Genomic DNA, 16122 nt, shown 5'->3' with positions numbered 1-16122 from the left:
CGGCTCAGCCCTGACAGGGAAGGTGCGAGTGCGAGGCTGAAGCAGCCTGGGGTGAGCGGCCGGGCCGGGGGCTCCCGGGGTGCACGCCGAGCCCTGGGGTGAGCGGCCGGGCCGGGGGCTGCGGGGCTGCACGCCGAGCCCTGGGGTGAGCGGCCGGGCCGGGGGCTGCACGCCGAGCCCTGGGGTGAGCTGTGCCGCTGTGTCGCTGTGTCCCGCTGCAGGTGGAGGAGGCCGGGCACGTCTTCCTCCTGATGAAAAAAGACTATCGCATCTCCCGCAACGTGCGCCTCGCCTGGGTCCTCAGCCGCCTCCACCAGGTCATCTGGGCTGTGCCCGAGCCGGAGCTGGTGAGTTGGTGCCCGGGGCTGGCTGGTGTCGCCGCAGCCTGATGTGGGGAGCTGGCTGAGCGCCACTCCTGAGCAGCGGGACCCTGCGGGAGATTTTAACCCAGTTCCTTTCTCTGATTCTGCCTTTGGCTTGATGTTCTGTCACCTACCAGTTCCTTGTTCTTGTAGATAAAGTCAGAAAATGAGCTTGATGTTCTCAGCATCCTGCCTAACGGGTGGCAGCCAGATGAGCCTGTGCAGCCCAGGCCCTACCTCCTCGTGCCCTCTACACGGGTCACCTTCCTGGCCCGACAGTACCGATTTGTGATTGAACTTGATCTGAGTCCTTCCACGGGGATTGTGGTAAGCACAGAAACTGCCTCTTTGTGGTGCTCTGTGTGAAAAGGTTGGATCTGTTTCTGTATCCTGAGAAGGCTTATTCCTCTCTATGTTAGTCTTAACTTCTGCAGAAGTCTTGCAGCTTATTGGCAGTTCCCTTTCTGCTGAACGCTCAGTGTGTGATGTACCTTTACAGGGAACTGTCATTCTAATCCAGCTGCCGTTGCAGAAGGATGTTTGCTGTTGGCTCTCTGTGGTGGGGCAACCAGCAATGAGACTGAAAGTCCTAGAAGACAAAAAGCTGTTCCCTTTCTCTCTTCCTGCAGGATGACTCAACAGGGGAGATAATTTTTGATGAAGTGTTTCACGCCCTTTCCCGATGCTTGGTGGGATTGTTAAGACCCTTTCGTATCCCTGGTTCAGACATTATCTACAAGCCAGAGATCTTTGTTACCATCCAGGCGTATTCCTCCATCATTGGCCTCCAGTCCCACCAGGTAAAGTTCCACCTCTCCTTTGGCACCACACAGCAGGTGAACAGCTCACTGTACAGGCACCCTGTGAGCACAGAGGAAAGCAGGGCCATGCAGTAGCTGGGCTGCGTTATTTATGATGCCACAGACTTGTCTGATTATAATGTGTGGCTTGCTGTGGTGAGGAAGTGTTTGTGAGTGACTTCCCCTTTCTGAGCAGGAAGCAGAGGTTTCTCCTGGGAGATCAGGGCTCTACAGAGAACACCAATCACAGGCACAGCTGGGCCAGAGGGAATGTTTCTTTCCCTCATGCCAGATGTGTGTCGCTTCTTTTAGTTCTGTTGTGTTTTGGTTTGGGTTTTAATTTCTGTTGGCTCATTCCTTTTGGCTTGTTAACATTAACTTGAAGCATTCAAGAAAAGTTGGTGTGCCAAAAAGCTTGTCTGCCTGCTCCAACTGTGTAGCAGTGGTTTATTCAAAGATACTTGCCTCTTCCTACAAACCTTGGTCTCCTTTTGCACTGGTATGAATGTTTCTCCTTGCTGGCTGGAGCAAGCAGTTGGCCCCAGTAGTAGTGAGATTATCAATGAAATTTTACTTGATCCAGGGCTTAACGAATGTGCTTAATAAATGGAAGTCTGACTTACAGTGCCAGTGGTGGTTTTTGAAGTTTATCCTCAGTCCTTCCACCTTGCAGTATTTTGATGTTATTTCCAATAGTGTATTTCATCTTAATACCAGGAAAGGTGGGTGGTAACAGGAGGACCCTGATGGTCTATGCCTGTTTGCTCCCTCTCTCTTCCCAGCCTGCCTCTGGCCAAGCCTTCTGTGAGGTCTGTATAGAGCCTGGAGAGCACGGCCTTGCTTCAGTTCGTTATTAGGGCCTGCCAAAGCAAGCAGAGCAGGAAAGTGCACCGGTGATGTTTTGTGTGTCACCTTGTCCAGCTGTCCTGCAGACACCATCACGCAGTGTCTTCCCTTGACACTGAATTGAGCATGCTGAAGTCACTACATTTTTCTTCTTTGGATCTGTAAAGCCCTGTTTATTGTTTGAGGCTGGGAGCTGTAATCTCTAGGTGATACTGGATCAACTTTATGTAATCTCTAGGTGATACTGGATCAACTTTATGTTCCTTTTATGGAGGAAAAGGCTTATTTATGTGTCGCTCATCCAGGAAAGTGTGTGCAGGTTGTAATCCTTTATTTTTCCTGTGTCAGTGTAAGGTCTTGCCCATCTGAGGTTGAGGGAACGTGAATAACGTGCAGTGTCTCACCTGTCTGTTTAGTTCTTTGTCTACACATTTTATCTTCTTTGCCTCCAGGTTGTGGGCAGAGATTGCCTGTACGGCGGCGTCTGTAAACACAAGTGTCATGCCTGTCAGCCTGGGGAGCTTCCATGGTGGCAGGCTCGCTCTGTCACGTCACCCAGCCTCTTTTGTAATTGGCCCATCTCATTTTTTCTTTTCTTTATTTCAATTTTCTGTGCCTTTATCTGGCCACTTACCAGAAGGTATTTGCACGAGTCTGTGGGTGAGTTAGATTAGAACAAACAGACCTTTCTTAGAAACATCACACAGGAGTTCATGGCTTCTGACAAGGATCCCACATCGCTTCCTGCTGACAGTTGCTTATCCTGGAGGAAGGCAAAGAAAGTAGAAATTCCTTGCCCAAGAAGGAGATTTCCCAAAGAGTGATGTGTCTATGTGGAGTGTGCTGCAGATGCCCCAAGACACTGCTGCTCGCAGGCTCTCGGCCCTGGGCACGAGCAGTGAGAAGAGGCCTATGCTGTACCTGTACTTTGTCAGGGACATGTCTGAGCTTCACCCCACAGAACTGTGTTCCTGTGTACTGTTTTGGGGCTCATACTGCAACCTTAACTTGATGACTGATGTGTGTCCTTGGGCCAGGTGCTATTCCAGGGCTGTCAGCTGGACGAGACGAAGCGAGAGGCCTTTCTGCACCAAGTTTACACACAGCTATGTGCCTTTGAGAACAAAGTGGCGGAGATGCTCCAGCAACAATATGAACCCAAACCCCAGGTAAGGAGGGCAGAGGTGGTTGGGGGTCTCCTGGCTCCCTGGAGATTTGCACTGAGGCCCCCCTGGAGTGGGATGGCAAGAGGAACAGCGGCGTAGGTCTGAAGAAGGAACAGAGAAAGTGTTTCTAAGATAACTTTGTGGGATCCAGTAATGAGACATGAACACTGAGGAAAGCAGAACCAGTAAATGTTTAGAAGGACTGATGAGAGCAGCTACCTTCCCAAAGATCATTGTGCAGTAAAGCACCCTGACCTCTTGTACCTCATCGGACAAACTGTAGGATGTATTTTGTCTCTGACGAAGGTAGTAGGAGAGGTGATTGTGCTTGTGTGATGAATCTAGAAATACCTGTGACTGTGTGCTTGGCCCATGTTACGTTTCTGGAATGAAAATACTTCTTCCTTGTTACCACAAAAACTGAACATGAAACTGAGTGAACAGCTGGTAGTTTCTAATACTCCTTGAAGTCTGTAGCAGATGTTATTTAGTAGACACGGGTGTGTAGCATCAGTTGTGAGAGTCTGGGGGGGAAAAAAAGTCTGAAAATGAGAGGAGCAAGAGGCTCCTGGTGATCTATTGCAGTTAAATATCTGAATGCTTAAAAGAAGAGTAGCTGAATAAAAAGGAAAATTAATAGAAAGCTTTCTAGCTGAAATTTATATCTTTGAATGCTAAGACTTTCAGTCTTTGAACAGAAAGAAGATTGCAGGAAGTAAATACCTTTGCCAGAGTGTCTAGCTGATGCTTTGCAGTACTTTGTATGCATTCCTGCTCGTTGCAGTATTTCTCTCATGGTAAACTACCCTGTAACTTCTCCCATGCAAATGGGGGAGAGAGACGCGCTTGCAGGCCAGAGGGACTGGCGAGTCCTGCCACAGGCTGTGGGGTGGAGGTGGGAGGCCCCAAGGGAAGGGCAGGGACTGAAACTTTTTGTTACTTTTGAAGTTGCATTAGCTGTATCATTGTCAACAAGTGTCTGGATTTAAGGCATCGGGCAAATTAGTGATGGATCACTGGGTTTGTTCTCACAGCAGGGACTGCTTCCCTTTGTGAAGAACAGAAGTTTAGTTAGTTCTAATTTTATTTTCCCTGCTCCAATCATCTGAAGCTTTGCAGGGGAGGGTCTCACTCTGCATTGACAGTGAAAATGAAGCAACAGTTTATTACAGGGTTGAACTGCCAGAGATTTCTAGAGATGAGGGGACTGTGAACACAGTTGGTTCCTCACCAGTGTAATTATACAAATTTTGTGCTGTGCCTGGGGGGTATTTTTCACGGAAGATGCAGGAGAAGCTTACCTGCATTTGCTTATATCAGCACTGCATAACAAGTGCTGATGTGTAGGCACCAGACTTTGTCCTTACTAGGCTCTTTACCCCCTCTGCTGCAGCCCTTTGTAAGTGAGACACATCTATCTCTTTCCAGTGTTTCTAGGCTTGGGTAGCCCAGATAAGCATGTTATCTCCTTCCTCAGCTTCAAGCAGACTTGTCCAGCTGTTTCATGGGCCCAAAGTGACTAGGACTTTGAGAATATCTGGAAATTAAAGCTAAAGTTGAGTCTGCTGAAGTGCTCCAGGGCTGTGGTACCATGGGGCTGCTGGGATGAAGGCTTCTTGAGAGAGTGAAAACGAGCTGGGCTGAAGTCTGTCCCATGTGTTGTGGGTTTGTTTGGTTGTTATTTGTGGGGTTTTTTTCAATTTTCCAGGTGGATTTGTCACCCCTGAGCCAAGAGAGCCCCGGTGACCTGCAGGAGCCATCAGGGAGAAAGCCCAGCGTGTCTGTTGTCACTGCTGATGTTGGCCTCGTCAGTATGGTGCGGCAGGGGATCCTGGCGCTGCAGCTGCTGCCCTCCAACTCCAGCGCAGGTTGACTTCATTCTCTTGGTTACGGGTTCCCCAGTTGTTTGTGAAGGGTTGAATTCCCTCTGTCTTATGCTGAGATTAATTTCCTAAGGAATGGTGCCTGGGCCCTTGTGTTAGGGATGAACGACAGCTTTTGCTCTGTGGGCAAATTGTGGTGGTGGGAACGGGGAGGCCAGCACCGCAGCATGTGCCATGTGTCAGCATTAGGGAGTTTGTGAAGAAGCACAGCTGTGACTGTTGCTCAGAACAGCCCAGGGTGTGCAGAGCTGTGCCCAGCCCAAGGGCTTCACTGTACCTGGTCAGGAAGTTTGCCAGCTCCAGAGCACCTTGGAAGCTATAAAGCAACCTCAGGATTTTCCCATCTACTTTTGCTCTGCCTATATTTTATCTCTGGTGAACATGCTGGGAGAGTGGTAGCTGGTAGAGTTGGAAGATGCACTAAGATACTGCCTTGTTTACAGGTATAATAATAATTACGGATGGTGTGACTAGTGTCCCTGATGTGGCTGTGTGTGAGACTTTGCTCAACCAACTCCGCAGCGGCACGGTGGCCTGCTCCTTTGTGCAGGTATGTCTGCTGTTAGCAGGGTCTGCCGGGGTTGTTGCCTACCAGAGGGAGGAAGGTGGGTTCCTGTCAGTGGCATTCACCTCCAGAGGGGAAGAGGGGATTTCACTGCCTGATTGAGGCCTTTACTAGTCCTCTCCTTTGTCCTCAGCACTGCTGTACCCTCTCAGGTGTCTTCTCCATCCATCCCTAGGTGGGCGGTGTCTACTCATATGATTGCAGCTTCGGCCACGTTCCCAATGTGGAACTGATGAAATTCATTGCCATGGCCACTTTTGGTGCTTACCTCTCCACGTGCCCTGAGCTGGATCCCACGAGCCTGGATCTGAATGTGTATCACAAGGCATTCCTGCTGTACTCCTTTCTGCGTACCGGGGAGTCCCTGAACCCCGAATACTACTGTGGTGAGGAATGTGCATGTCCTCCTTCCAGCCTACTGATGTCTCACAGCACCTCTGGGGTGACAGCCTCAGGCTTGGTCATGTGATACTCTTCCTTGTTCCCTCTGGGCCATGCCTCCTGCAGGCACTGGACACTGCTGGGCCATGCAGCCTCATCTTTGACTGCCCTCCTGATTTCAGGATTTGGGTGGACTGGGGAAAACTAATGTCCCACTTCGCTCCATTCCCCTTTCTCTGGACTTCACTCAACAAACTGCAGTGGGCTGCTGTGCCAGAACTTGGAGAGGGTGAGACAGCTTCCTGCACACTGGCTAGCTTGCAGATGGGGACATTCTGGAGAGCTTGTCCTGATCAGGCTTGCAGATGGCAGTTTGGATTGAAAAACTAGACCCCTGAGAATCCTAAATGCCTCTCTTGGTTGGTCTTACTTTGTGGGTGTTAGTGACAGAGAGTGTCAGGCAAGATGAGCTACCAGTAAAACGTGGAAGCAGCCTTTCATGCCCTGGCAATATGCAGGTGCCATCTGTGCTCTCTGTAACTTGGCAGCAGAAGTTACAGTGACAAGTTTGAAGAGACCTGGCCTGAGACTTGGAAACGTTGAATTTAAAAACAACTGGTGTTAGTGGTTTAAGCTCAGGGCTTCCACATCCTGATACCTTTTAGAAAGCACCTGAGAATTCAGGGTTTTCCAGGGAAAGGGGTGAAGCCCAAAAACTCGTTGTGTGACTGTTGCAACAGCTGTGCAGTTTCTGCCTGTCAGGGCTAAATGCGCAGCTCCAACATGTGTCTTGTCACAAAGGCTGTGCCAGAGGAAGCAGGGTCTGGCACCCCACCCTACCCCTCCCCCAGGCTTCTTGGCCACACTACCAGACCTGTTTGCTGCACCAAGAGTGGGTATAAGTGGTGCCCGAAGGATGTGCTGTTCTCCAGGCCTCCGCTTTGGGAGGGCTGTTGCTGTAGGATGAGCAGGGGAGTTGCTCCCTCACAAACCCCATCTCTGCCCTTTGCAGTGTCCCAGCACAGACTCTTCAATGAGCACCTGGTGTCTGCAAGCAGCAACCCTGCTCTGGCCATGAGGAGGAAGAAGCACACTGAGAAGGAGGTGCACGCTGACCTTGTGAGCATTGTCTCAGTGCGGCTGCGCGAGGGCTACAGCATCCGCGAGGTCAACATCACGAAAGGTAACTGTGCTGCATGGGGGGCTGCAGGCTCAGATAGGACTCTGCTCTCAGCAGTGGCTGGTGTTGTGGAGGAAGGAGCCCTTTACTCCAAACTCTGTGTTTGTTTCCATAAATAATTGACTGTCCAGTATTGTGGCTGTAAGTACCTGGGGAGGCACAGGTGGACTGTGACCCTTTGTGTCTTGGAAATGAGTCCTCACAATTGCAAGGAAATAGTGGCACGACTCAGAGTTCTGGGGAGTTTTCTGGGATATCCTTTTATGTTTCTTTTTTTCATCCCTTTCTAGTCCTTTGCTAGATGCACTCCAAAATACTAACACAAAGGTGAGCCCTTTGAGGTTTTTTATTTAATGCCTCTAAATTGCAGTCTTCAGAAAGAAGAAAATTGGGGAACCAAGGATATCGTTAGGTGAAAATGCCTGATCATTCAGGACTGTGACCAATACTAGAAGAACATAAACCCAGAGATTATAGCACCTGAAGTGTGAGAACTAGGTGCTGACTAGGAACCTTGAGGGCTTTGAGTATCCTGGGGAGTGCCAGTAAACCCTACCTAACTTTCCATCTCCTGCTGTGACTAGTGCTAGTGCTTTAACTGAAGAGGAGATGAAGAAATCCAAATACAAGTTAGGAATTACAAGCAAAAGGAGTTATTCTTGATTGTTGTCATGACCAGCAGAAAGCCTGGAGTGTGGGATTCTTTACACAGTGTAAACGTGTACAACACATGGTGATCCAGTGCCATTGCTATTCTTGTGGGGATATTAGTACAGAATATGTTTTACATCAGAAAATCACAGTCTGTGCTGTAACTCCAGTCATTCCAAACTTGACATGTGATGTGCTCTATGGATTTACTGCAGTCTGCCATAGAAAAAAACCCAGCGTGTAAATATCCTGTGCTACTGCTCTGCTTGCAGGATTGTCCCAGAGCTTCATTGCTTTTTCTCTAGCTTCCTTTCTAAAATCCCTCAGACCAAATTAGACCTGTGTGACTCTATTATCCTTAATTAAGTTTATCCTCCTCTGGCATTGCACAAACGTATTTAAGAACAATGCCTTTCTCCTTGTAACCTTCCTTTTGGCAGGTTAAGCAAGCCAATGTCTCAGCCTCCTTTTGTAAGGGCAGGCTTTCTGTTCTGTTTATTCATCTTAATAGCACTTCTTTTTTTTCCCCCTCTCAGTTGTTTGGTTTTCACGGTTTGGTTTCATATTTCTTGAAACAGTTGATAAGGGGGTTGTAAATGTGATTTTATTGGTGCCTTGTTCAGTAACGCTAATGAAGTAACTGCTTCTGAAGTAAAAACACCCGATCTGTTAGCCCAGGAATCACATGAGCCTTCTCCATGGTTGTATTGCATTGTTAGCCCAGAAATACTTGTGTATTTCACACGCCTTTCCTTCCAGCTGATGTGTCCTTAGAGGTGTTTTATTGGGTTTTGTTTGTTTAGTAGTCCCTAAATGTGCTGTTCTTCACATAATAGTTCTCCTACATTCATCCCACTCGGTTTAGCTCCCTGTTCCTGTGTGGTGCCTGGGAATTGCAGCTCCTCTGGCTTGATGCTGCTTACAAACTGAATGGATCTAAACCAGCTTTGTGGGGAAGGTTCCTACCAATTATATTAGGTGGGATAATTTCTAAAGTTGGTCTTCCAGGAACATCCCTAATTTCCTGTTTCAGTTTTCTATTAAAAGTAAGAATCTGCTAAGGCTTCCCATTGAGACAGCTCTTCTAGTAGTGCCTGCAGATTGCTTTCAGCAACCTCCTGTAGGTGTGGCATGAGATACTTCCTTTAAATTGAGGCAGATTAGGTCCATTGCACTCTCCTTGTGTAGGGATGTCTGTGAAGCAGTCTGACAAGTAGGTTCCTGTCCAAGTTGTGCTCAGTATTGTCTTTCAGCCTTCTATGCACCAGTTCGCTCACAGTTGGGACAGTGCTGGAAATAGATCCTTTCTTTAATCTGGCAGCAACGGGGAAGTGCTCTTGGTGACTGTGAAGTCCTGTGCTGGAAGAGGTCTGAGTCATCCAAAACACGATCAGACAAGTTCACACTGTACCTTTTTGCACAAAAGTGTAGTTACAACCTCTGGCTCAGGGTATTGTAAAGCAGCAAATTACTGGACTCTGGAGGAGTGTGTCAAAAATCACCACATCTGCACTTTCCTCTAAGTGCCTTCCTACTGCCTTTTAATCCTTGGAATGCTAAATGGGTTGGTCTTCTGTTTTTACAAGAGCAGAGAGCAGAAGAGCAGCTGCACTGGATCAGAGTTACCTTCTGTGGCCAATAGCTATGGGCATCTGCACAGAGAGGAATAAGAACAGGGTAAACATACACAATATGTCCTTTTCCATTCCTATTTTTTCTTGCCTCTGAGCATTCTTTAGCTCTTTGCAGCTCAGGGGCTCCCTGAGCCAGAAATACTTTCTGTGTATTTTGGTGGAAGTGTTTTTAAGAAGGAATTTAAAAACTAGATGTTGGAGTTATCAAAAAGATACTGTGTATTTCTAACACCAGCCTTCAGAATAGTAGCAGATAATGCTGCTTTGGAATGGCTAAATGCTCTGGGGACTTTTCCTGTGGTCAGAAAAATTGTTGAACATCTACATCTTAAAGTGGAGTTTACAGAAGATCAAGACATTTAGACAATCAGCACTGCCTCTTCTAGGGAAAAGCATATTTGACTAATTGGGGCTCTCTGGGCCATTCTGTAGAGAAATATATGGCAAGGAACAGTTAATTAACCTGGATTGCCAAAAGCTTTTGCCAAAACTTCCAAACTAAAGGCTGGTAAGGATCCAGCTGGCTGTGAAGCAAGAGGAAAGAGTGCAGTTGTGGACTTTGACACGGTCGATTTTCTGCTTCACTTTGCCAAAGGCAAAATAGAGTAAATAGCTAGCTTTGTGCTCAGAGTTGCCTGGAGAGGTTGTTTGTGATATTTATAAGTGCTCTGGTTGCCCTCACTGTTTGATTTTAGATATTTAGGCATTTAGAAGGCTACTATGGTTAGTTAGGAATGCAGAAGTGCTTGCGAAAGAAGGAGAATTGAAGGTACAGAAGGGAGAGAAGCTATGGGGCCACAGCATGTAATGTAGCTCAGCTCCTTTCCTGCTTCTCCCTGGGACAATGTCAGAGGATTGCCCTCTGTAACAAAAAAAATCACTGACTACTTGTGTTGCTGTGTGTTGAGGTGAGAATGGTTGTTCTCAGTGTCAGGAACTGAGAAGGCAAAGTGAGTTTTTAGAACACCAGAGCTGGTCTGTAATGAAAGCTTGTGCTGCTTCAAGTACTTTCACAGCGATAAAGTCAAGAACCAGAAATAGATTGCTTTGCAGTAAGAACAAGCTGAAGATTCATCTAGGTGTGACTTCAAACTAAGCAAATATTTTGCCTGTATTTTTAGTTTTTGCTTGTGTTGGTTTGTAGGAGTGAAGCCAGGATGAGTAATGGAAACACAGGTGGAATTAGGAAATATTTATGTTAATGGACTAGGCAGAAAATGTAGGAATTTCCTTATCGTGTTTACTGCTGATGAAATAGGAAAGCTTTGTTGTGAGAACCAAAATACTGCACAGAAAGCAGTGGATGAGCACTAGAGGGGGAAGAGTGAGGTGACAGTATGAAATGAAAAGAGGCAAATTTATAAATTCTTGTTCAACCCCTCTGATAAACTAAACAATCTTCATAGAGAAACAACAGATGCTACAACCCTGGCAAATGCCTTTATAGTGACACAGAGCACCCATTGTGGAAGATGTTAGTGGCCTTAAATAAAACCCTAGTGGCCCCTCAGATGAGATACAGTATATACTTCTGATATCTTTGTTCAGGAAAGAGGAATTTTTGAGGTACGAGAAGGTCTGGGGCTGATAAAGGGAATCGATAATCTGCCATGGGCTGATGCCGATGGCTTGGCTTAACCAGTACCTTAACAGCTGAAACTGAGTAAGGATTTCTTCCTCTAGTGCTCTGGAAGGCTTCTTCTAAACCTTCACAGGGGAAGAGGGCTCTGAGGGAGCCTCCCAGCAGGGCCCATGGGACTGAAAAGCAAGATCGCTTTAAAATGGAGTGTAACTGGCCTGTGAAGGGAATGGCATGATGTGCCTATGACACCAGCAAATGCAACTCTGCAGGAAACACAGGATCCAGGCCAATGACCTGTTCGGACAGCTTCCAGCACATCCAATCCCTTATCTCACAAATGCTGTGAATCCAGCAAACTATAGAGCAGGCTGGACACTAGAATAGATGATTGAGCAGCTGAAACAGCAGTGTGGCACTGTTACAGAAAGTCATGCATTTCCCTGGGTTGTTTTGGTACAAATACACATGCCCAGTCAGCAGGAGTGGGGGTATTTTCTGCTCTTGTGGCTCGGTGAGGCTTGCTGTCAGGTGTTTGCATTTAATCTTGCTACAGATGCAATGACCTGCTTTAAGAGAGGTTAAAATGTACAGTTTGAAGAATGGGTCAATATTCATCATTGACTTTGAGAGGAGAAGGGGGTAAATGTGGAAAGAAGCCTTTGAAGTCCTACTTTGCATCAAATACTGCCTGTGCAGGAAGAGTATGGAATTTAATTCAGGAATTGGCCCGTCATGTCCAAATGTCCATGTTTCTGCAGTGGGGATAGATTAACTCTGCAGAGCACAGATGAGAAAACTTTGTAGCTTAAAGGCCCTGTCCATCTCTGCAAAGCAACAGTTTTGTTGGAAACAAAGATGTGAAGAAGTGAGCCTGTTGCAACGTTGGTACCTCCTCTGAGTTTCAGTTGCCTTCTCTACTGTAGATACCACATGTGCATTTAAAGAACTGTTCGCCAAATGCTACTGTGTAAGCAGAGCCTCCCTCTGTTGGGGAGAAGGGGGAATGACTTCAGCTAGAGAAACAGTTGTTAGATGACTTTGTCTTCCTCATAGCAATCAATCAATCTCATGGTCAGAGATGAAGCTCAGCTGTGTACCAGACAAGCACTTGAACTTACTGCTCTGCTCCCATGCAGGTGGGTCTCAGCTGGAGGTGAAACTGGTGCTGCTTTGGAAGCATAACATGAGGATAGAGTACTTAGCTGTGACACCGTGGCCACTGGACCCATCAAAGCGCAGCACATGGGTGGAGGTGACGATGGAGGGAAGCTATGACATCTTGCATGACATCAGTTGCACCATGAGGAAGCCTATCACCAGTCTGTACCGCACTACGGTCATCCGGCGCTTCTGGAACACCTTGCAGAGGTGAGCCAGACCATCCCTAGCAGTCCCCAGTGGCCAGTGTAACTGATGTGTGCTTCCTGGGCCTGCTTGTGCATGGGTTATGCAGGTGGCCATCCCAACCCAGGGTCCCAAAGGAATGTGCTGTGAGGAGGCAGCATGACTGGTGTCAAGCTTGCTGTCTAGCCAAGGAAAAGACTTGAACTGGTCTGTGACCTAGTCTGTAAGAGTGGTTCATGGTAAGGGTATCCCTGTCCCGCATCCCACTCCTGTGATGCAAACCTAGACACCCACTGCCATCCCATGGAGCTGGTGTGTTCTTACAGTGCAGCCTTGCAGCTGTCTGGCACAGTCACACTAGGAGCAACACCTCATGTCTCTAGGCCAGGGTGACTGTCACTTCCTGCTATTTGGCAGATTCCTTTTCTAGCACTTTCCCCAACTCTGATCATCCTCCTTATGTATTAAGCTGTTAGACTTGATCCCCTTAACATGCTCTTTGCATTGCCCTGGGAAGCTATGTTGGTGTAGATGAGCTCCCAGTACATAGGGAGTGCTATGTATGCAGGCACTGAGCTAACTGGGGCAGCAGGAGGGCGAAAGCATGGGCTTTTTTGGTTAGCTGTCTCTTCTCTTTCAGCATCAACCAGACAGATCAGATGTTGGTTCATCTGCAGTCTTTTGACACAGTCCCAGAACACTTTACCATTCCTGAGAGCACCAAGAACGGGGTACCCCTCTTCTACATCCCACCAGGTTCCACCACTCCGGTAAGTTCTCTCTCTCTCCCTTTTAATGTAGGATAGGTTGTCCCTGCTGCCTCTTCTGTCTTGCACCAGGGGATGCTGAGTCCCAAGAGGCAATCAAGATCATCTGTAATTCTCAGGCTTCATCTCTTGCTATCTGTGCTGCTCAGTAAGAGTTCAGTTAAAATGCAGTGCCTGTGAACATCCCATCCCATACTTTTTCCACTCTGAGACATCACCCTATATGTCTTTACTACTTTACACCTCTAAGCCCTGAAGCATGTCTGGGTGTGCTGTGAAGCCTCCTGTAGTGATGTGGTGTGTGAGACCAGCAGGGAGTCTGACCTGCTCGTTTTTGCCATGCTTTTTCAGTTTCCTCATGTGTGGAATTGCTGCAGGCAACCTTGTGCCCTGGTGATGCAGCTCAGCACTGTCAGGTGAAGATACAGGATGTGCTGAACAGTTGTTTAATAGGCTCATTGCTCTGACCGCTCATGTGGAAGGTGCAGGAGAGATACTTGTCATCTGCACAGCAGAAACTAAACAGATCTGAGCTAATAGTTTCCACTGGAAAATTCAAATCTGTTGAAGCTCACTGAGCAGAAGTGCTAGCATATTATTTGTTCCCTGCTAGCAGTGTCCTTGATAGGAGATTGGTAGAAGATGACTAGCAGATATCAAAGCTAGGGCACCTCTAATTTAAGAGAACTGTACCTTTAATTTTATTGCTCAAGCCCTTCATCAGGTTTGTCTAGCAAATTTTCCCTGTGTAGGGTTGTGTATCCCACAGTATATCTGAGGCACCCCATCTTATGGCTAACCACTGCTTTATTTCTGTGTCAGCAGAGCTGCTGGAGTTGGTGGAGCACAGTGTTGCTATACAAACACAGAGTTGCCCAGTGCCACCCGTTGCTGGTGCTGTATTTGCATGAGCACTCTCAGACAAGTCACCTCAGTGTCTAGCTGCTCTGCTGACACAAACCTTCTCAGTCAGAAAGCACACCACTGCATATGCCATTTTTTCCCTGTGGTTGATTTACTTGATGCCAAGCAGTTAAATTCCTAATTAGCTTGACATTTCAGGAACTGAATTTGTTTTTGCTTACATTGTCCTGTCTCTTTCAACATGAATGTACCTGCTTATTCTGCTGAGAGGTAGTCACCAAAAGCCAGGGATGTGGCTAGCCTCCTAGGCCTACACAGCTGAGCCACCAGAGAAATTCCTGCTCTCTCAGGGTGGAACCAGACAGTTTCTTTCTGAACATTGCCCTGTCATTTTCTCAGGTGCTATCCCTGCAGCACAGCGGGTCTGACTCAAGCCATTCCCAGTTTGCCTCCTACTGGAAACCTATCCTTTCCATGGATGCCAACTTCTGGCAGAGGTGGCTGCACATGCATCGTATAGTCCTCCTCCTGGAGCACGACACGTATGTAGCTGGCAGGGCTGAGCTTACAGGCACAGTGTGGGCCAGCCTGGGGAATTGGGGTGCCCAGTTCAGTCCAGTTGCAGAGTTGCAGCTGTCTTGCAGGTGCCTATGGCCAAGGGAAGGGCTTCACTAGTGGGACCTCAGGGATGGTGAAGGCTCATTTATGAGAGGGGCAGTGGTTTGGGAAGTCATCTTTGTCATGAGGGGGACTGTTCTGAGTAGCATAAATTGTTTCTCAAGACCCTTTTGGGTTTGGATTTCCTGATTGTGACCATCCAGTTGGAGCTATCCCACATGTTTTTGTTTGCTGCTGGAACACATCTTCCCCAAAAGCATTGCTTTCCTGAGCCTGGTCCTAGTTGCAGAGTTATGTGATAGCTATATATTGCAAGGGGGGAGATCCAAATGATACAAGGGTGTGCTCTCTGCAAGGTGGGGAGCAGGTTGTGTGCTCAGGGAGCGCGGCTTTTGTCAGCAGTAGGGGAGGTGCTTGGCTAGTGCCTGCTGTGAAGGAATAAGGCTGATGTACCTGTCAGAGGGTGAGTTGGACTGAATGTAGCAAAGGCTCTCTGGGTGTGGGGGGAAGAAGAGAAGCTGTGATCCTAAAACAATTTTCTACACACACCCCCCCCCCCCCTCCTGCAGACCTGTGCCCAAGCACCTGCACACGCCGGGCAACAACGGCCGCTACAGCACCATCCAGTGCCGCATCTCTCACTCAGCCCTCACCTCCTTGCTGCGGGACTGGAGCAGCTTTGTGCTGGTGGAGGGCTACTCCTACGTCAAACTGATACATGGGTGAGTGACTCTGAAGCAGTCCTGTGTGAGGAGTCAGGCACACGGCCAGACCAGAGATCCAGTTAGACCAGTACACTGTGATGGGCCAGAAGCAGACATCTAGGGGAGAGGATAGGAGAAAGACAAGTGGGTATGAAACCCTGTGCATTCTGAACTGCTGCCACTGCGTTCCAGGCACAGCCCAGAGGGAAAGGGAAGCCAGCTGGGGGATTGCTGCATGCTAGAACTGATGTGTGTTGCTGCCAAGTTGTGTGGGCTGTTGAGCTCTGCAGAGCAGGCCTCTGCTTGGTCTGACACAACAGAGCAGCAAAATCCATGCTATTTCAGCCCTGCCCTAATCCCTTCTCCCTAGCTCTGAGGATCCCACACCTTCCTCATTTTATGTGGTGCGGATCATCTCCAAAGCTCCCTGCATGGTTCTCCGGCTGGGGTTCCCCATCGGCACACCTGCACAGGCCAGGAACAAGGTGAGAGCTGCCTGCCTGCTTCCTGGGGTAGGAGTGAGCAAGAAGTTCTGGAGGTGGAAATGGTGGGTCCATCACAGGTGACACTGTGGGGCGGTATCCTCTAATAACTAACTACTATGCTAAGGGTGTGCACTTACTGTAACAGAATGGGACAGTTTGGACAAAGTTCTCTGTGTTAAGTCAATGAAAGAGCTAAGCCCAAAGGCTCGAAGATCAATAGAATAGCTGATCACATTAATGTTTTTCTCTCTCCTTAATTCAACTGTGGGCCTTGAAATGACTCAAAGGTT

General features: G+C 48.0%; 1 protein-coding gene across 1 annotated transcript in view; it reads left to right on the top strand.

Annotated features, from left to right (window-relative positions):
• SZT2 (SZT2 subunit of KICSTOR complex) overlaps positions 1 to 16122 on the top strand; it is a gene marked incomplete at its 5' end in the record, with an annotated part of 55947 nt that overhangs the window by 142 nt on the left and 39683 nt on the right. Inside the window, 13 exons of the mRNA XM_084266059.1 lie at positions 222 to 347; positions 516 to 689; positions 992 to 1162; positions 3046 to 3177; positions 4883 to 5042; positions 5501 to 5607; positions 5798 to 6008; positions 7016 to 7186; positions 12187 to 12418; positions 13035 to 13164; positions 14425 to 14567; positions 15213 to 15365; positions 15718 to 15832. Coding sequence (XP_084122185.1) covers positions 222 to 347; positions 516 to 689; positions 992 to 1162; positions 3046 to 3177; positions 4883 to 5042; positions 5501 to 5607; positions 5798 to 6008; positions 7016 to 7186; positions 12187 to 12418; positions 13035 to 13164; positions 14425 to 14567; positions 15213 to 15365; positions 15718 to 15832 — 2025 coding nt within the window. The remainder of the gene's footprint in view (positions 1 to 221; positions 348 to 515; positions 690 to 991; positions 1163 to 3045; positions 3178 to 4882; positions 5043 to 5500; positions 5608 to 5797; positions 6009 to 7015; positions 7187 to 12186; positions 12419 to 13034; positions 13165 to 14424; positions 14568 to 15212; positions 15366 to 15717; positions 15833 to 16122) is intronic.

Source organism: Gallinula chloropus, assembly GCF_964237585.1.
Source record: "Gallinula chloropus genome assembly, chromosome: 6".
NCBI classification, from domain to species: domain Eukaryota; kingdom Metazoa; phylum Chordata; class Aves; order Gruiformes; family Rallidae; genus Gallinula; species Gallinula chloropus.
The sequence above is the reverse complement of the archived record's forward strand: the minus strand, read 5'-3'. Positions and strand labels throughout refer to the sequence as shown.